The sequence below is a fragment of the Lissotriton vulgaris genome, chromosome 5 (assembly GCF_964263255.1).
Source record: "Lissotriton vulgaris chromosome 5, aLisVul1.2, whole genome shotgun sequence".
Classification (NCBI taxonomy): Eukaryota; Metazoa; Chordata; class Amphibia; order Caudata; family Salamandridae; genus Lissotriton; species Lissotriton vulgaris.
In genome coordinates this window covers 1463550922-1463571184 of record NC_141693.1, presented here as the reverse complement: position 1 = coordinate 1463571184, position 20263 = coordinate 1463550922, and the positions used below count along the sequence as shown (strand labels likewise).

The following is a 20263-nucleotide window of genomic DNA, read 5'->3' as shown; positions in this document are numbered from 1 at the left end:
GCTATAAGTGTACTGGGGATGCCCAGACGTGGGTCCCAGGCACTCCACACCACTGGAGTCAAGCTAGCCGGGCTGATGAGAGGTGTTACCTCGAAACCGGTCCGGTCCTCGGATGCTTGATTCCGTTCTGGGAAGGACATGGCTTTTGTAGTTCGGACTGGACTGTTCCCATGGGGCACAGGGTCAGAGCTGATTTGCATATCGCCATTGTCTAACCCAGGGTGGTGTGGAGTGCAAAAAACGATGGATTAGGACCCAGATCTTTTGACTGGGTTGAATGTGTGACATTGATCCTCATTCGGTCCATCACCTGTTGTTTTTGCAAACAGGATATTACAGAGGCACAAATGAGACCCCAAATGCTCTCTTTTGTGGAAGTGTGGGCGAGCAGTTAGGTGTATCAGAGGGTAGTGCTAAGCATTTATTGCATACACAAAGGCAGAAAATGAGACAAACTCAGTAAAGAAATCCAACACCTATTTATAAAAAAGAACACATACTTTTATATGAATTTAGATGCCAAGATCATTGGAATCAGATAAGTACTTTTCGAGTTATGAATTTTTACAGTTTTCAATATTTGACACTGCAATTTTTGGGAGCGACAATGTTATCCTATGGGGGAAAACATGTAATGTACTGCATTTGGGCACTGAACAGCGACTTAACGGACTGTTCTTCATGACTTAAGGTGAGTATGGGGCAAGGTCCAACGCCACACCAACAGGTCACCTCGGGAGGATCTCGGAAGTCAGGGTGCAGAGGTGTGTCACGGCGTTGGGTTTCCCATTCACTTTAATGCAGAACAGTCTAGTTGCAAAGAGGCTTTAAGCATGGACTGGGGGACCAGTCTGGGGGATCCCACAGAGGGGGCTCAACCCTTGAGATGCTTGGGCACGTGGGGACACCATTGGTCCACTTCTCCTCAGGCTGTGGAGCTCCAGTGCAGAGGTAACTTTTGGCATCGGATATGGTGCTGGAGTCTCTCATGGTTGGATGCGACCTGCAGAAAGAGGCTACAGGCGGCAACTTGAAGCCCAGTCTGAGCAAGCTCAAGGATGGGCTTAGCTCTTGTGGGTCTGGGGACACCATTGGCACCATCACCTCCCTTAGACTCGGGTTCTGGAGTGTGGGTGCATAGGTGCTTTGAGCTGTCATGTGGTGGCTGCCGCAGACTCACTCTTTGTCATTGGTTCTGCTGCAAAGGGGTACATAGGACAGCGGGCTACTCTCGATGTGGGTCTCACGGTCCCTGAAGTCCCTCAACTCGCAGGTTGGTTTTCCTCAGTGTTGATGTCCAGACTGAACACAGCATGCCTTGACTGCAGCAAGGGGTCTGGTACCCCAGGGATTGGTGCCGTGCGGCTCTGGCCGGTCCTGGCGTCCCCACACTTGCAAGGCGGATGGACATGACCTGCAGGAGCACTGCTACCTTTTCCTGGGCAGCTGCTGTGTTAGTAGTCCCCATAGGCGGCAGATTGGTGTACCGGGTCTTGCTTCTTTTTTTTGCTTAGAAAAGGTACCCCCCCAGCTGCAGGGGGGTAGCTTTTCTACCCCAAGGGAGTTTATTTGGTAATTGGCGAAGCACTGGCAGCCCACTGGGTTTCCTGAGGTCCACACAGCAGTAGGACAAGTCAGTTGCTCCATGAAGGAAGGGTGCAGCTAACTGGCAGGGTTGGCAGTCGTGCTCCACAGTTCTCGGCCAGCAGTCTTTTTTATCCACTTCTTCTTTTGGGCCGTAGGAATCTGAAGTCCTGGCATCAGGTGGTCCCCCAAATACTCAATTTAGGGGTGTTGAGGGGAGTGAAGGGTAGTTGTCAATGGGCTGCTTACCCCTGGGGTCACAACACTCCCTAGATCAGAGTGCTTCAATCTGTGGCGGGAGCCCCCGGTCGGGCGGGTCACCATCTCAGGCGGGGCACGCACTCCACTCTAAATTCTTACCTTTGTTCGTCTTCCACTGCCCCGCGTCGCAAGTCTTCACCCATTTCAAATGGGGATTTTTTTATTGGAGAGCTCCGGTAACAGAGGGTTGGAGGGGAAATCGATGGGGCACGACGTGCCCATGCTCTTGTCATGTTAAGAGCTAATGAGTTAACCGTCCCAGAAGGGGGTCAATACAGAGGTGAAATGCTTCAGCTGCAGTGCGAGGCAGGAAGTCTCCTCTGCTAAAACCAAAAGCAAACGAACAGACAGTCCTGTACTTTCGTGTTCGATTTCATAGCAGAGGAGACTCCTTACCTCCCACTGCAGCTGAAATGACTGTCTGTTCCTTGCTTTCAGTCTTAGCAGAGGAGTCATCCTGCCTCCCACTGCAACTGAAGCATTTCAGCTCTATGAATTTAACCCCATCCTGGGAGGGTTAGCTCTTCCCAGAAAGGAGACAAAGTTTCTTTTAAAATTACACAGGCAGGCGCGGAAAGACCACAGGGCTAAAAGGGGTTCAAGTTGCCAAAAGAAAAATGCCAGTCAGCCATGTGTTGTGAAAACAGCCTGCAAATTGCTTGTCTCGATACTAAATATGGTTATAAATAAAGAAGACATCCTGTGATTCTGGGCAAATCACGTAATCTCCCCGTGCCTAACAAATAATGAATGTGTACTCAAGTAATGCAACTGGGGCTATGTAAAGGACTCTGATAACCGATGCGGGTCAAGTTTGCGCTATATAAAACTCTGTAAAATAAAATAAATAAAAATAAGTATGTATTCATTTGTAATGTGACTTTTCTGTCTTTGTTCCCCTTTATTATTAGGCATGGATCATTCAGGCAGCCCTAGAACACAATTAATAGAGCTTTCTATTTATATTTGCTGTTCAAAGTATTACAGACAAGCGCTGACAATACAGCTTTAGGTGATGGTGTATTTTTGTACCGGCTGGGACATCAAAATAATGAGCTGGCAACCCTAATCATACAACTGGAAGTTTATTGCAAGATCAGCACATTTATTTTCTCCACCCTGATCCCTGGTTATTGCCATAATAGCAATAGTTTAACATATCTGAAACCCTACGCTGTCGTCAATAACATGCTGAGTTACTTCAAGTGTCTGGGAATGCACCTTGCATTCAGACAACTCGCTCCTCATTCTTGCCCTTCACTTTAACGCTCACACAGCAATCACAATGCCCTCACACTGAATCTGATGCAGTCACACCATTCACCCGCTTACCCTGCACTCACAGTGATCAATCTGCACTCACAATGCACTTGCTCTGTTCACCCTGTACCTCACCCTGCAGTCACATGAGCACACTTCTCAACCTGCACTCATGTGACACTTCACTCACCTGTCCCCCTCACTGCTCAATCTGCAATTTCACTCAAATAAGCCCATCACTAACCATACATTCATTAGTCCCACTCTGCACTTACATCCACATCCAAATTCATATTGTCACCTCACTCACCCTGCAGTCACTTCTCTTACCCTACTCTCACAATGTCGATTGGCTCACCGTGCACTCACATGGACACTCCTGCCACCCACACAACATAAAGGTTTAATAGATCCAAGAACTGAATGCGAGTAAACAATGAGTAGTGCTATAAAAAAGTTAAATGTTTGGCAGAAAGGTGCTATAGAGAGATGAGGTGCCTTGTTGGTGAGTGCTACTGAGAAAATTTATGGAGAAGGTGGAAATGGGGTGGGGTTGCCAAAAAAGACTGTTGCACTGTGTGCGACAAGTGCTAGTGCCAGCCCTGGCTGGGATTGTTAGCCCCCACACAGTTCGGGTCTAGTTGCGCCCATGTAAACAAGTATGGGCATGTCGAGCCCCATCAAGGTTTCGTCCTAAATTACAAAAGGACACATTATCATGCACTGCAATCCAGCCTTTCAGGGGCACCCTTGATAGGGACAGCACTGTTTTTGCCCTGATGGCCTGGAATAATTCCTAAACAGATTCTTTTAAATACCGTTTTGTTTAATTTCTTTTTAATGTGATTGATGTGAGAGAGTCTATTACTATTTGCAGAGAAATGTGTTTATTTCATGCAACAATCATAAAAAAGTTTATTTTAGATCAAAACCAGTCCTCGCATATGAGAAATCGGAGGGTATCACAGATATTATTAGCTGTATAATTAATGGGCTGCTGCTTTGTTACAACAATGAAAACACACATCACAATCTCTGAATATTAGATGTAAACACTTTTAGAATTTCGACCATAGTGCCTGTGCACTGTTAGGAGCCTGGCTAAAGAGGGTATGGCAGAGCTGAAAGTGAATCATTTAAACTCAAAGCTGTTCTGAACAGGGGCTCCCAAATAGTTTTGGCCCAGGGCACCCAAATTCCTTAACATGTCCCTGCCACCACAAAGTCTGTCAAACAACATTGCTCTGAAGTAAAATAAGCAACATAATTAATTTATTATCAGTTCTATTTTTGTTTTAAACATAAGCCTGACGCCTTCTTAACCCACACTGTTTCAGGCAAGCAACTTATTGTACCACTAAGAAATTCTCAATTAGGTGTTCGTTCAGCACTTTCTCTGTGGACTTTCAACTTTGTCTTCGGATCCATAACTGGTTGGTGGGTAATTTCCCATTATAATGCTGCCTAGAACACGTTTGTTAATAATTTCTAGAGAGGAATTGTTTCTTATGTACCAGCTCTGAGCTAGCGAGTGGATGGAAAATCAGACAACACTGTCTCCCTTACAGTCACTGTTTTGGCTGAAGATATCTGCAGAATATTCAGCTTTGAGAGAAACTGCTATCAAAACTCTCTTGCCTTTCAGCTCGTCCTATTTATGTGAGATTGGGTTCTCAGCAATTACGGTATTAAAGACTAAGTACCGTCCAAGACTGGATGTGGAGCACAACCTGAGCATGGGAGTAGCAAAAACCCATCCACAGATTGACCCTTTCTCATAGTCGATTTGCCAAATGAATGGATTGAAGATCGTTCAGCACACTAGAAATGGGGGAAAGTGGTAACAGCACTTTTTATGCAGTTTGAAATGGACACAGAAAAATGGACATGACGGTTTAAAATGTGACACAATGCCATGATGCCCCTGATGATGGAAAATGTTCACGAAATGCATTGGGTTGGTGAAAATAAAACATGGCATGTGGAACCCATTGTTCACTCCTGCGCTTTTTTGAATGTTGAACAGAGATTGAGTAAAATGAATCGAAAAACCAGACAAGAATAATGGATGAAACGGCAAAAAAGGAAAAAAGGAGTAAAGCATATACATAAATTTGATTTATTTGATTCAAATGATGTTTGGCTGTGCAGCTTGATGGGACCAAGGTTGGTTCCTTTCGTGGACTTGTAATGTTGCAGCGCAATGAGACGAGGCGCGGAGCAGGTTTTGCACGCCGCTAAACAAATGAAAGGAGGAACTTAATGTTTACTATTGAATAAGAAGAAAGGTGTGCATCTCATTTCATTACCTCATAAGCAACTTATTGTACCACTAAGAAATTCTCAATTAGGTGTTCGTTCAGCACTTTCTCTGTGGACTTTTAACTTTGTCTTCAGATCCATAACGGGTTGGTGGGTAATTATCCCATTATAATGCTGCCTAGAACGTTTGTTAATAATTTCTAGAGAGGAATTGTTTCTCATGTACCAGCTCTGAGCTAGCAAGTGCACGGAAAATCAGACAACACTGTCTCCCTTACAGTCACTGCTTTGGCTGAAAATATCTGCAGAATATTCAGCTTTGAGAGAAACTGCTATCAAAACTCTCTTGCCTTTCAGCTCGTCCTATTTATGTGAGATTGGGTTCTCAGCAATTGCGGTATTAAAGACTAAGTACCGTTCAAGACTGGATGTGGAGCACAACCTGAGGATGGGAGTAGCAAAAATCCATCCACAGATTGACCGATTCAATGGCCAAAAACAGGCACACCGTCACATTTATGTTGCTGGTGTTATTATCAATCTATGTCATGTGTAAAACAAAGCATCCCAGTAAAAACAATTTGTGCACATTTTATCTTGGAAAATTCTGTTTTGAGCTGTGTAATAAGCCTCTGTCATTTCATCACACCCACTCACAAACCTGCAGTTTACTAAACACTTTCATTGTGTTGAATATTATTTCCCAGCAATGGCCCGGGATATGCGCTTAGCGGTTGATTATGTAGTGTACCAGATTCAGGACATTTCAGTCAGGTGGTGGGGGGCCCAACATCTAAAACAATTCAGCTGGTGGGGCTCAAACAACAAACGTTTGAAGACATCTGCCCTAGATGACCACTTCCTTTGGGGAGTGGGCATCACCCTATCCTAGAGTTCCTACTTCCACCACACACAAGTTGGTGAAATTTCTAAATTTGTGTTCATGTCAGGCTTGGTCACCCTAGAGGTGTGTCCAGCCTGGCAGTGCAATACACCTCCTGTATAGCTAGTTTTGCTGCATGTCCTAGGGACAGATTGGCCCAGGACAGGGGGTGGCATCTTCCCTGTCTGAAGACGCCTTGGTCGCATATCAAAGGCAGCAGAGGTCTTTTAAGTCTCCAGCCTTGATATGCTGATTTACCAGCCTTGCTGGGGAAGGAGCTGATAACACCTCTCCCAAGAGCAGGTATTGTTTCTGTCCTCTAAGAGCAGGGCTCTCACCTCCTAGGTGGTCAGAAATGTGTCTGTGGTGGCGGGCTTGACTGGACCAGTAAGCCAGCACACTACAGGGCAGGTAGGTTTTAGAGGGTACCTCTGAGGTACACTGTGGGTGCATGTATTAATAAATCCACCACTGAAATCAGTGTGGTTTTATTAATACGAGATGTTTAATACCAAACACCATAGGTTTCAGTGAAGCCATTGTGTAGCTGGGGAACTCGTTTGACCAGTGCCCAGTACATACCTTAAGATGGCTTCCTTGCTCATTTGCAATATCTAGTTATAGAACTAGATGTCACAGGGGCATATTTGCTCATAGCAGATATGTCTTCACATAAAATATAATGGACCCTGCCTACTACAATCGAAGTGTAGTCCTCCAGAGAGGATATAAGAGATTGTTCCTAGGACCTGCGAGCATACCGCGCTGCAGCCCTACTATTTATATGCCTTCATCTCGTTTCCAGGACATTTGTATCCTTATGCTTACCAATCAGCTATTTCAATTCTGGTGAAGAGCTTTTCTCAGCCATAAACCCTTACTGAAAACGGCGGATTTGGTCCCCCGTTTTTCCTACACGTGCTCCCCCCAGTCCTGATGAAGACCCCACTTCAAGGACCACTATTTATCCTAAACTAAGGGGTCGAAACGTCGACTACATTCTAAATACAAACTCTAGCGACACCACATAAGATAAACTCTGGGTCCTGCTGAGTTATGTATTGTAATGGGAACATTCTTATCATGTATGGAAACGTATACAACAAATTATGCTGATGTATATATGTCACCGCTACCTTTCCTTGTCCCCTACCCACACTTAAACACCTTATCCCCATCTCCCTTTCTTCCTATGTCACCAAGAGCACTGTATATAACAAAAAATATTTGCACTCTTGTCCTATTGAGCAAATGTAAGGCTCATATCTGTAGATGCTTTGAATTGAACTGCATCAGATACTCTTGAATAATACAAAGACACGAAAGTGGATCTAATGACCACATTTCAATTTGTGTTGTGTTTTTGTGCTATTGTAAATGTATGAATAGTTGCTCAAACTGCTGCAACCACATTGTTTGATACGGGGGGCAAAGGCATGCTGTTGGGATGCCTTAAATATATTAGATGTAGTTACTTTGGCATGACACACTGTAATGTGCCATGTCATGTTTTTACTCATGGTTTGCAGCATGTCACGCAGCCTGCAATGGCAGTCTGTGTGGAATTTGTGTGTGGTCCCTCAGGGTGGCATAACATATGTTGGAGCCCTTTAGGACCCTGGTTAGCACTCATGCCCTAGGTACCTGGGGTAACATTTATTAGGGCCTTACAAGAGTGTTAAAATCATTAGCCAATTGTAGCATAATTAGACAACTCCTTGTTTTGGAGAAGCAACACTGGCACTGAGGTCTGGTTAGCAGGCATTAGTGCACTGCCAGAGTCAAAAAACAGCTTGACGTAGCTAAAAAGGGGGCAAAAAGTGGAGGGATACCTGTAACAAAAGTGGAGTTTCCTACAGTGGTGTTATTGCTAAGCACATGTACCAACCTCCCCTTGATAGAACGAATGAAGGTTTTCAACACTAAGTGAAGCATAGGGCTGGAAGATTAGGATCGGAGGCTGAATGTCAGGGACTCTCCCTTCCAGGGGGAAAGGCATGAAACTAAACCATGCCCAGAATGGAGGAGTCAGGTGTGACTGTGCCAGGAGGTTCGCCATAGTCTTGAGGTGGTTGACGCCTGCCTGGGTTGAGCTACCTTCTACAGCCAGTCATAGAGGTAGGTGAAGACTAGAACCCCTGATCTCCGAAGTTGTGCTGCTACCACCACGACTTTCCTGAACACCCACGGAGTGTTGGTGAGACCAAAGGAGAGCCCCAGAAACTGAAAATGCTCATGTCCCAGAAACTGAAAATGCTCATGTCAAGAGCACTTGGTAGGGCCAATAGGTCTGCAGGAAGGGAATATGGAAATAGGTGTTCTGCAGATCCAATGCCACCATCCAGTATCTAGGGCCAAGGACAGACAAGACCTGGGCCAGGGTGAGCATTCTGAATGTGTCCTTCTGGAAGAAGGTGTTGAGAGGGCACAGTTTAAAATAGATCGAATGCCTCTGTCCTTCTTTGGAACCAGAAAGGAGCAGGAAGAAATACCACAACCCACTTCTGATGCAGGCTCCTTTGACCAAAGGTCTTGCACTTTCTGCTGTAGGACGGATAGATGTCTTGATCCTGCTCCCCCTAGGAACCGCCCAGCCCGAACTGCCAAGCCAGGTCCTTCCTGGACCAGAAACCAGCTTAATGAGACCAGTTTCATGGTATCACCCTTCCTCAGCCAGGCTAGCTTGAATTTGGTGGCATAGCGAGCATGGGACCCACGTCTGGGCATTCCCTTCCCACTTAGGGCGACAAATGCAAAAAGAGCAAATGATGGAGGGAATGCTGAACAAATCTAACATTCACCCCCAATACCAGATCTACGTTAAATCCATCTTTTTTTTGCTTGCCATGGCCTTCTAGTTTGGATCTAGCCATATGCAAATCAGTCTTGACCCTGCTCCTCATGTGAAGAGGCCAGCCTGAACTGCCAAGCAAGATCCTCCTTGGACCAGAATCAAGCACTCTGGGACCGGTTTCGGGGTACCACCCTTCATCAGTCAGGCTAGTTTGAGTCTGGTGGCACAGAGAGCACAGGATCCACGTCTGGCATACCATGCCCACTTAGGGAGACAAATGCAAAAAGAACACATGATGGCATGGCAAGCAAAAAACAATGGATTTAGCGGATTTGAATTGTTTATGCAATCCATCCTTAGTAACAGGCCCCTGAATTGTGGGCCATGTGCCACAAAAACATCTTAGTCTTTCATATGGCCTTTATCACCTGAGCATAGTAAATTATAGCCCTCTGACACTTAACGTGTGGGGCATTCAAGCAAAGTAATTCAAAGAAGGAAAGTAGTTCGATATATTGGTTTATGTACCAACTCAATAAAACATCTGGAATACATTTTGGGTTAGTTCACATTGCAATATAACCTTATGAATATGGAAGTGTGGCTCCACAACAGTAGTTGCTTGCACTTCACTTATTCTGGTTAGTGATGCAACAGCTACTGAAGTACGAGTTACTTACCTTCGGTAACGATGTATCTGGTAGAGACGATTCTAGCCGCAGATTCCTTAACGTAGAATTATCCCCAGGCATGAGACTGGATCCGGAGAAATTTTTGCCCAGCATCAATGCGCGCAAGGGGGACGGCTTCACGCGACTTCGTTCTGACGTTGTCCGCGTACATGACGTCAGCGAGGTCACATAAGTCCCACCCCGGCGCAGACCCCCTAGCACTGAAAAAGGGAAGGGGGTGGGGGGTTGAAGGTAGCCCCAAACTAGAGCAACCAGAGCATAAGGGCACCGAAGCACCTATAAACCTATCCTGCCGTGACCAAAAGGGAGGAATCGGACAAATAACAGGACAACATTCTGCCAAAAAAAAGGGCGAAAGAATGCACTCACCGAAGACATACCCACCCAAAGGGAGGCGAGCGCAGAAGACCAAGCCAAAGGTCCTCGCAGAACGGAGAGGAAGAGTGGGTCGTGAAGGAATCTGCGGCAGGAATCTGCGGCTAGAATCTTCTCTACCAGATACATCGTTACAGAAGGTAAGTAACTCGTACATCTGATAAAGACTACTAGCCGCAGATTCCTTAACGTAGAATAGGTACCCTAGCCATACCCAAGGGAAAGGAGGGTCTGCGAGAGGACCCCACCAGCCTGGACAGAATAGAGAGTTCCACAGGGGACGAGGCCAACAGACATGGAAAGAACCCTGTCTCACAGGTAAGGGGAACCCCTGCATCCAGAAGACCCCCTACCCTAGAGGGAATGCGGGAAGACAAGAAGGAGGCAGCCTGCCATCAAGCAGTAGGAGAAACAAGGGCAAGGCTAAAGGAGGCCAGAGCGCCCCACACCCATTCAAGGTATCAAGAATCTCCACCAGGAGGCCCAAGGCCCCGGAAATGAAGGGGAGCACCTCGGAAGAAGAGCAACCTAGAGACTCCAAGGAAAAGAGTTAGAGTGAAGGCAATCAACAAAACAGAACGGCGCCTTTGGCAATAAGGCAGGTGTAGCAGACGGGTAGCCAGAGGTCGCCCAGGGGAAACCGCTCAACACCCCGCAGGGACAGACAGCGCCCGAGGAGGCACAAGAAACTCAGAAAGCGCCAGAACTACCGCCACCACAGGAGGAGAGGGAGGACTGAAGACAGGGCCCATAGGAAGATAGGCGGCACGACCCAAGCAACGGACAAGGCAAGGACGACCGTACCGCCAAAGTGCCATAAGGCATAGAGATACAAAAGAATAGCAGGACGGCACCACCGGCACAGCCCGCTGTGGACAATACGCCGAATGGAGCACCCAGGATGAGCCAGATGCCAGCCGAAGACAGTGGCCAGGAAGAGTAAGAAGGCCCCGGACCCACCCCAAGGGAGAAGTCCGCACACATGGCCCAAACAACAAAGGAAGGGGAAGCAGGCAGAGCTATGACACAAGACCACAGACAACAGGCCAGACCAGGCCAGCAATGCAATGACCCCGGAGGAGGACAGCCACGGGCGCAGCTTGAGCCATTCCAAAACCCTCAGCAAGAGGAACGCACCTGCAACATACCGTGATGCCACGGATAGCAGAGGCCCGAAGGCGACCGCACCTCCACATGACAGAGCTATATAATAGCTAGCAGAACCCCACATACGGCATGTTACGTCCCAAGACCATGGGAACCCTCTTAGGAAAAAACTTCCTGCAGCAGAGGAAAAAGCAGAAAAGACCTGCAGAGAACCCACAGACAGACTGCCAATCAGCCAATAAGAACAACAGAAGGCCTAAGCTCGTGGCCAACACTGCTCAGTAAAGTAAAAACAAACAAATCACAATCCAAAAAAGGGCCGGCCAGCAGCCAACAGCACCATAGTCCTAACCAAGGGACTTGAATGCACAGTAACACGCAGGAGATGTAATAGACTCCAAGACTCTTTGTCATTAGGCTTCCTCTAGTTTTGATCCTCTTTAGAGGCTGAGCAGATCGCTGATACTTCCTCAGGGGCATAGCTATAAGTGGTGCAGTGGCCCAGGGAGTAGAAAGGGCCCATCTAGCCTTGTATCAGTCCCAGTTAGTTTACTGCCTCCTCAAAACATGTTTGAGAGCACCTGTTTGGGACACACATTGTGTTACTCCTGAGTGGGGTAAGTTGCTGAAATCCAATGTCCTGAAACAGGTCCAGACCTGACATACTTGCTTACATGGTCAAGGGTAATCTATGTGCAAGTCACCAGTTGCCTGTGCGAATCGTTCCTGAATCTGGTCCCAGGCCAATACTCAAGGACTAGCTATGCAACTCACGCCCCATGACCAGTGAATGAGAAGCCAAGTGGCTGGCTACAGCTAACAATTTCTTTCTGGTGTGTGTGCCTCCTAGCGGTCCCTGATAATTAGGAGATATCTCTGAAGCAGGTCACCCGTTGCACTCTTTGTGATCCTGTGCAATATGTGAAGCCCTTGGATTTAATTTGTTTGTGCAGAACTATACTGCTATTAAAAACGAATGCTTCCAGAAAACCTATGTTGAATAGCCATTTAATTTTACTAACGAGAAACACATTTCCAGCAACTCTTTCATCTGTTTCTCACAAAAAACTATTTTATATGATTTTAAATAAAGCATGCATTGCAAACTGTATTAAAAGGTAGGCAGTTACGCTATGTGAGACATGTCAATTTGACCAGGATCGCAAATTTAAGTGAAATGGGTATGTAGGGATTCAAAAGCAAGGCTCAGTTTCTAAACTTGATTATTAAAAGTCATGATGATGAAAAAACTGCCTGGATTGTAGATTCTAGAGGAATATGGCTGCTATCTTAGCATCCTATTAGAGACTTTAAAAAAACTGATTTTGCCAGTGGTCTGTTCATAGGCACTCTCTGCCACCAAGGATCACTCTGTGCTCCTTTGCATTCCTGCAGCATAACGCTGACTCAGTGGCTATCTAAGAAGACGTGAACCTGAATGCTTCACAGAGAGTGTGGACCAGTGCGTGTGTGAGGCTATGCAAAGCTTAAAATAGGCCTCATTCATCTCATAGTCAGTAGTTGCTATTTTTGCTTTTTTTGTACGCTTTGTTGTGGTAAAAGTGAGATCATATTGAGTGAATCCTACGGGATTGAGAATGCTAATTTTCATAAAAAATTATATTAACAACAGAACAGTTAGTTTGCACAATAAAGACATTACATTTTAAAAGTAGAACTGAGAGTTGACTCCTGAGGCGGAAAGCCGGGAGTAAGGCAGCTTCTTTTAAAAATTTTGTGTCACAGATTACTTGTATTTTAAGAAATTCTTGTCACAGATTGATTGTGTTTTAATTTCACTCACCTGACAGAACAGTCGTGCACGCAGCGGAGCCAGCGCTGACGCTACACGCATTCTCCCCCTCGCCACGAGCGGAGGCCACGCCCCTTTCAGGCCACGCCCCCAGACACCCGCGTATAAAAGGCGCCGTGTCAGGGCACCTAGCAAAAACTGAGAGTTGACCCCTGAGGCGGAATGCCGGGAGTAAGGCAGCTTCTTTTAAAAATTTTGTGTCACAGATTACTTGTATTTTTAGAAATTATTGTCACAGATTGATTGTGTTTTAATTTCACTCACCTGACGGAACAGTCGTGCACGCAGCGGAGCCAGCGCCGACGCTACACGCATTCTCCCCCTCGCGCCCTCCCGCCACGAGCGGAGGCCACGCCCCTTTCAGGCCACGCCCCCAGACACCCGCGTATAAAAGGCGCCGTGTCAGTGCACCTAGCAAAAACTGAGAGTTGACTCCTGAGGCGGAAAGCCGGGAGTAAGGCAGCTTCTTTTAAAAATTTTGTGTCACAGATTACTTGTATTTTAAGAAATTATTGTCACAGATTGATTGTGTTTTAATTTCACTCACCTGACAGAACAGTCGTGCACGCAGCGGAGCCAGCGCTGACGCTACACGCATTCTCCCCCTCGCGCCCTCCCGCCACGAGCGGAGGCCACGCCCCTTTCAGGCCACGCCCCCAGACACCCGCGTATAAAAGGCGCCGTGTCAGGGCACCTAGCAAAAACTGAGAGTTGACTCCTGAGGCGGAAAGCCGGGAGTAAGGCAGCTTCTTTTAAAAATTTTGTGTCACAGATTACTTGTATTTTAAGAAATTATTGTCACAGATTGATTGTGTTTTAATTTCACTCACCTGACAGAACAGTCGTGCATGCAGCGGAGCCAGCGCTGACGCTACACGCATCTCCCCCTCGCGCCCTCCCGCCACGAGCGGAGGCCACGCCCCTTTCAGGCCACGCCCCCAGACACCCGCGTATAAAAGGCGCCATGTCAGGGCACCTAGCAAAAACTGAGAGTTGACTCCTGAGGCGGAAAGCCGGGAGTAAGGCAGCTTCTTTTAAAAATTTTGTGTCACAGTTTACTTGTATTTTAAGAAATTATTGTCACAGATTGATTGTGTTTTAATTTCACTCACCTGACAGAACAGTCGTGCACGCAGCGGAGCCAGCGCTGACGCTACACGCATTCTCCCCCTCGCGCCCTCCCGCCACGAGCGGAGGCCACGCCTCTTTCAGACCACGCCCCCTCGTTCCACAACCCCTGAGCAACATAAATTATGTGTAATCCTCGGTCGCGCAGCGGGCGCGACGTTTGCGCGCCGAAGGCGCGCCTAAGGCAAGCCCGTCTGCGCCCGTCCGCGACCGACCGGGACTAGGGGCTATACCCCCTACAAGCTCCAACTCATCCATGTCTATACCCATCTGTTATACACGCAGCAAACTACTAGCCCTCAACAAAGCTACTACGGGTGTTAGACCTCACCTATGTATACAAACTGGCCCCGGCCTATCCTATGGACCTATCACCTGTCTCGCCTGTCGCTGGTCAAGTATGGGCCAATCTCCAACTGACCACCACACAATCTCCGCTAAAAATCAGCTGGAATTGAAATGCCTATACCTTAATGCCAGATCCCTACCTAAACATGCCCTGGATATCTGGGACATGTTGACATCCAGGACCCCTGACCTGGTTTTTATCACCGAAACCTGGCTATCTGACACTAGCGCTCCAGATCTCGCTAATGCTCTTCCCCCTGAATACAAAAAAATTACACAAAATAGACAAGGCAAAAAAAAAGGAGGTGGAGTCGCTGTGATCTTCAGAGATCACCTAACATGCCTCGCGGAAACGACAACTGTTTACCCCGAACATGAGATATTACCATTCAAAATCCTCCTCGAGGGCCTCATCATACTAGCCGGTGCAGTTGTCTACAACCCCCCAGGACAACAAGCCAGCGTAGGCGCCAAACTACTGAACCAACTGCTACCATTCTGCTTGAAACATAAAAGCTACATGGTCGTCGGCGACTTCAACGTCCATTACGAAAAAACAGACGCCCCCGGATCTTCCCAGTTGTAATATGACATGGAAATTCTACAACTCAAACAGTGGGTTGAGGGCCCCACGCACTCAGCAGGGCATACCCTGGATCTTCTTTTCACTAATTTTGAATCAACCACCATAAAGGAAATCCTCTCCCTGTCCTGGTCCGACCACTCCATGTTATCCTTCTCATTTAAACTCCTTGGTAAACCCTTGAAGCCCAGATCCACCCCCCTTATCACCAACAGAGCTTGGAGACTAATCAATGACGCTAATTTTCAAAACCACTTTCTTGAGACAGACGTCACTTTGCTGGACGACTCTTCCATCTGCAGCAATGTCACTCTTTTAGACAACGGAATCCGCCAAACGCTAGACAAACTAGCCCCTAGGCGGGAATCAAGGAAAAAAACAACCACTACGGAAAAATGGTATACCCCTCTCCTCAAGAGCCTCAAAAAGGAATGCCAAAAAAACGAACATCGATGGAGACAAACAAAAGACCCGGAAACTAGAGCAAACTATGTCACCAAACGAAAACAGTATATCCTAGCCATCCGAGATGCAAAAACAGCATACTTCACTCAACGAATTCAGGAAAACCACAATTCCGCTAAAGAATTGTTCAAAATAGTGAAGGATCTCAGTAACCCATCCAGCACCTCACAAACCCTCACCCTCTCAACCGAGGCCTGTGAACGCATCAGCACCTTCTTTGCTGATAAAATCAACAAAATTTACTCTACCTTCGCCCCCTCAAACACCCCTACCCTGCCCGACAATTCGGACAAGCATTCTCCAACACCAGACAAATGCAATGACCAACCAGACGCAGGCAACCCACCGCGTCTAACTAGTTTTCAACCATTCTCTGAAAACGAGGTAATAGCGGTATTGAAGACAATTAAATCCGGCTCTCCCGCGGACCCTTGTCCCCACTTTGTGTTTTCCAAAATTGCACCAACGCTCTGCCCTTTTATCACCAAACTTTTTAATCAATCACTCACCACCGCGTCCTTTCCGGAAGCCTGGAAACACGCATCCGTGACCCCCCTTCTGAAGAAAGCTGGATCCGATATCTCCAATCCGGAGAACTACAGGCCAATTTCTCAGCTCCCTTACCTCTCCAAAGCCTTGGAGAAACTGGTCAACACACAATTGTCCCGGTATCTGGAAAACAACTCACTCCTGGACCCCTCCCAGACCGGCTTCAGGGCCAACAATAGCACCGAGGCAACGTTGCTGGCAGTGTCGGACAGTGTCAGATGCATCACAGATCAAGGGGGATCTGTGGCTCTGATACTGCTTGACCTGTCAGCAGCGTTTGACACGGTATCACACGATTGCCTACTAAACACTCTCCTGAGTAAAGGAGTGCAATCTACAGCTTTAAACTGGATTAGATCATTCCTTAGCAATCGTACCCAGGCCGTGCACATGGGCCAGTTCTACTCAAAACCCTATCCCATCGGCTGTGGGGTCCCACAGGGGGCCTCGCTGAGCCCCACTCTCTTCAATGTCTATGTTTCATCTCTGGCTGACATTGGAAGAAAGTGGGGCATCGGCATATGTTCCTATGCCGACGACACACAGCTGATGGTGACAATGGATGAAGGGTCGGAGACAACAAAGAAAAAGCTACACAGCTGTCTCTCTGAAATGGCCCATTGGATGCGCAACCACTGCTTAAAACTAAACGCCGGTAAATCGGAAATACTACTGTTTGGAGGAGCTAAACTTACATGGGACGCCACATGGTGGCCACCCTCACTGGGGTCAGCCCCCACCCCAAAACAGTACGCCAGAAATCTAGGCATCATCATGGACGACGCCCTGTCCATGAAGGACCACATACGATCTCTCTGGGGCAAAGGCTTCGCAATACTCAAACTCCTGGCAAAAATCTTCCCCTGGATACCCCTGGACTGTCGACGTACAGTCACTCAAGCACTACTGGTCAGCCGCCTAGACTATGGCAACGCCCTATTCGAAGGGATGAACGAACAACTGTTCTCCCGCCTACAGGTCCTACAAAATCAGGCAGCTAAACTGGTCTGTAATAAAGGCAAGCGAGACTCAGCATCCGATTGCCTCATGAAACTTCACTGGCTTCCGATGCGCCAGAGGGCTACTTTCAAAATACTCTGCCACGCGCATAGAGCTCTTCATAAAACTGGCCCCACGATCCTCCAAGGGAAAAGGGAATTCTACGTCCCCAACAGGAACCTAAGATCGAATCACTCAGCTCTTGCCAAATCCAAGCGCATCCACAAGGCAAGGACAGGCGGACGCGCCTTCTCATACCTGGCAGCCAAAAGGTGGAATGAGTTACCAGTAGACCTCAGACTCACCATAAACTACCTTCAGTTCCGCCAAAAACTAAAAACTCACCTTTTCCCCAAAAACTAATCCCCCAGCACAGTCCTCAGCAGTCTCCTTTGTTTTACAGCGCCGTGATATCCCATGGGATGAGTGTCGCGCTTTATAAATACCAGAAATAAATAAAAACCCTGGATAGAAACTTGTAAATGATAATGTGTGTTATGTGGTATTTGATACCTTCACAGCACTTCCCTTGTATTTGGCATTGTCAGCGTACCCATTTCTACCCTAATCTAGAGTCATAGTCCACAACAGCAGAGCTAGTGTCTTGAACTTAAGCCACTAAGGCAAACATTCAGCCTTACATTTGACACTGTTAGGTGCCTTCTACAACCAGGAGAATCAGAAGAAAAAATGACAGTGATTTAAAGAAGTTGCACATGCAGTTTAGCAGGGTTGCTCTTTCTGGCCTGTACCTTTGATTTAACAAAGCTTGCTCTGCCTGATCTGCCTTCTATATGCCATTCAAAGAGACTATGTAGTTTAGGGAAGCTTCCTTAATTGTTCTGCATCAGTGGTTTAGGTATATTTGTCAACTCTGTCCTCAACTTGGTACAGGGAAGCATGCTTTACTAATCCTGGACCTATGGTTTAGGGACGATTGCTATACCGCCCATGTATCTAAGGCTTGCTTAAGGAATCTTCCTCTACATCAAATCTATGGCTATGGCATGCTTGTTCTGCACCTATGCTTAGGGAAGCATATTTTACCTGTGCTGCACCAAAATGTTTAGGGTCTCCGGTTTCAGGGCGCTGGTTCTGCTTACCCTGCATCCGCAGCTCAGGGAAGCTTGTTGGTCTGCCTTGCATGAAGGGAAGAGTGCACCTCATATTCCGCACTAGCTATTGAGGCCATTACACTCTGTCTATTCTGTGGATAAGAGAAAGCCTGTGGTCCCTCACTCAAGCACTGCTCTATGACAGCTGACAGACAGTACAGTATGTATTAGCATGGCTAGTTGGTAGCATGCCATAAGGGGCTGTAATCTGTCTGTCAACATATTTACTATTACTGTAATGGATGCGCATGCTTCGTGTCTCGTGCTCACTGTGCCACAGGATTCATGCAGAATCTCGCGGATGAAGCCCAAGTAAACCAAACCCAGTCTGGAGCTACCTGTGTTCCCATTTAGCAGAGACCTGCTTTGGGAGTTAGTGATGGACTATTTGTATTGCAGCAGGGTTAAAGACCATTAACATATAGATGGTTTTTGTCTGGGGTGGCACAGTGGGTGAAACACGCGGTACCATCCAATTGCCTGCAGCTGGAACATTTGCTAACATTTCACTCATCACCTTTGTTTTTTTACTCAGTGCAACAACATAAGTGTGATGGGTAAGCACATTCTTGGGTGTAGTCCATGCCGAGCGTCCTTAGCTTACTTTGCTACAGGACTCAAGCTATACTACACTGAAGGGGCTCAAATAGGCCAAAACCCATATGAGGTTGCTTATGTTCCTGTTCAGATGGGACATGGGCTGGCAGGTAAGGCTGGACTTTTCCTACTAGAGCAAGACCAAAAGCGCTGATAGATAGCCTATATGACACCAGCCCCCTTCGCTACACACCTCCAGTACATGTGAAAACATGTGCATCAAATTTGATTCCATTTTCTTGTCTGCTATAGAAATGATATCAATATGTTCACTGGCACAGTAGAAGAATGGACATAATTTCTCCTGGCATAACATAACACATAATCAATCATTTCTGGTGTTGTATATATTTGTCTGCTGTAAACCAGTGGTTCTTTAAGGCACTGAATTTGAGGTGCTCCTAAATATATTTCTAGCTATAGAGGAATAAAAGTTGCTAGAAGAATATCTTACATTTTTGATCTACCTCCAGAACTGTGTCTACGATCTTTGGCATTTTAGCCAATGTATCTGGGATAACTTAAAAAACTTTAAAAAGCTTTAAAGCACATTTTTCTCAAAGATGTACTTGGTGAATGAAGTCTCTTTGGGAAAAGTTGGCTCTATTATATAGTTTGCTTACATGTCATTTCCTGTTGCACGATAAATATAGGGCATAATATATACTTTAGACATTCTAATATTAATGGATCAGAGGAAAGATTTTTAAATATGCAGCCAAAAATTTAGACCATGGGCTAACTCTCCCGCATGTTACTTCTACAATAAGGTATGCTGTCCAGACTGGACACCAACTAGTTTCCTGAACATATCATTCTTCACAGGTGGACAGACTCTTGTATTAACACAAATTAGGACATTTCAGAATGACCTGGTGAGGCACTGACCAAAGAGTAAAATACAGGCCTTTGCACACATAGGGTAGTACCTTGTGGCGTCCGGTGGTCCTCTGTTTCTAATGTTCCTTCTGTGTCTTCTCCATCAACCTCCACATCCTCAGAAAATGCAGTGTTAACCATATCATTATATTGTGATGGTGCTGAAGCAGTCTCCTCCTCTCCAAGATTTAGGTTTTCAAGGCTGGGACCAAGGCAGGAGTCTGGGGACATGTTGCTGGCATGATCCTCTTGGCCATCGTCCTCACTGCCATCTCCCTCCTCAGGATTTCCCTCTAAGGGTGCGATGGTGGGAGGAGAAGACTTGTCCCCAAACATCCTTAGAAGAGAAACCCAAATCCTATTAGAATGTAACATGCAGCAGATTTCATAACATTGATAAACTACCACTAATATAGCCCACTGAGTTTCTGGTCCTGCTACAGGAAAAAGAGAGTAACTTACTGGTCAAAGGTCCAAATAACACCAGGATTTGCTGAGACTTCCATTCTTTTGATAGAAATGAGTGCCACAACATTGGGTATTAACAACGCCTGTTATTTACATGGCTA

The 20263-nt window shown here is 46.6% G+C and overlaps 1 protein-coding gene across 1 annotated transcript in view; it reads right to left on the bottom strand.

Annotated features, from left to right (window-relative positions):
- EIF2D (eukaryotic translation initiation factor 2D) overlaps positions 1 to 20263 on the bottom strand; it is a 163010-nt gene that overhangs the window by 88421 nt on the left and 54326 nt on the right. Inside the window, exon 6 of the mRNA XM_086923411.1 lies at positions 19745 to 20031. Within this exon, the coding sequence (XP_086779537.1) occupies positions 19745 to 20031 (287 nt within the window). The remainder of the gene's footprint in view (positions 1 to 19744; positions 20032 to 20263) is intronic.